The following is a 1,002-nucleotide window of genomic DNA, read 5'->3' on the forward strand; positions in this document are numbered from 1 at the left end:
CTACTCCTACCCGTGAGGCTACTGTGAGGCTACTCCTACCCGGGGAACAAACCACCCAAACGACACAGAAATGATCAACAAATCCATTGCTGACCTGAAAGAACGCGGGGGATCTAGCCGTCAGGCCATTCTCAAATACAGAATTGCTAATTTCCAGGTTGTCACTTATGCAAAAGTTGTGAATATGCACCTTAAGCAAGCTTTGAAGCATTGCCTTACAGATGGAATTGTTATAAATCCAAAAGGTACTGGCGTAACTGGTTCGTTCAAGCTTGCAAAGCCTGTCAAGTCCGAAAAATCCATGTCTGTAAAGCCAACCAAGCCCACAGCTAAGAAAGCCTTAGTCAAGAAAACAGCCAAATCTACTACATTTAAAAAGTAAACGTCAACCAACATGTGGAACGCTCATATGTATGGTATAAAGACCCCTTTAAATTTTTTAATGAACCTCCCCGGAGCCAAAAAAGCATTATCATAAAATAATGATCAACACCACAATGTGTTAGCTCTAAAAAAGTATCACACCACGACAGCGGCATATCAAAATCCAGTAGTCAAGAGAGCATCAAAAAAGTAAGTGCCATAATAGCTTATCCTAGACGACCAAACAGCCCTTGTCAGGGCTATGAACGTACCTGCTCGCCGCTAGTAACTGTCTTTTCAGGAATTTACAATGATATTAATTTTAAATTCGACTTTCTAATGGTTAATTTCAACTAGAACTCAGCGTCGGTTTAGGACTAACAACCTGCCTATAGTAAGGAACTTTGTACTTTATTGTATTTGCCTGCTAAAAAACACCATCGTCAGAACTAAGTGATTGGGATGTCTAAAATTGGCTAAGGCCTGTTCATACATCAGTAATTGTATTAGGCTTACAAATACTTGGTCATGTCCTAACGTCATTAGCAGCACCTTCAAATCGTGAGGTGTCTTTTGTCTTAGACACAAGGTCCCCAAAGTGTATTTACATTAGGTGACTTGGCTGCCCTGTAGCTTCCT

The 1,002-nt window shown here is 40.7% G+C and overlaps 1 protein-coding gene across 1 annotated transcript; it reads left to right on the plus strand.

Annotated features, from left to right (window-relative positions):
• Nucleotides 1-68: 68 nt before the first annotated feature.
• LOC148938824 (histone H1-delta-like) lies at nt 69-382 on the plus strand (the record flags this gene model as incomplete). The annotated part of the gene is made up of 1 exon (XM_089107510.1): nt 69-382. A coding segment is annotated over one exon (314 nt), but the record flags the coding sequence as incomplete, so codon positions are not given.
• Nucleotides 383-1,002: the final 620 nt, after the last annotated feature.

This window comes from Artemia sp. Qi Xiang Cuo, unplaced genomic scaffold, assembly GCF_049724085.1.
Source record: "Artemia sp. Qi Xiang Cuo unplaced genomic scaffold, ASM4972408v1 HiC_scaffold_431, whole genome shotgun sequence".
NCBI classification, from domain to species: Eukaryota; Metazoa; Arthropoda; class Branchiopoda; order Anostraca; family Artemiidae; genus Artemia; species Artemia sp. Qi Xiang Cuo.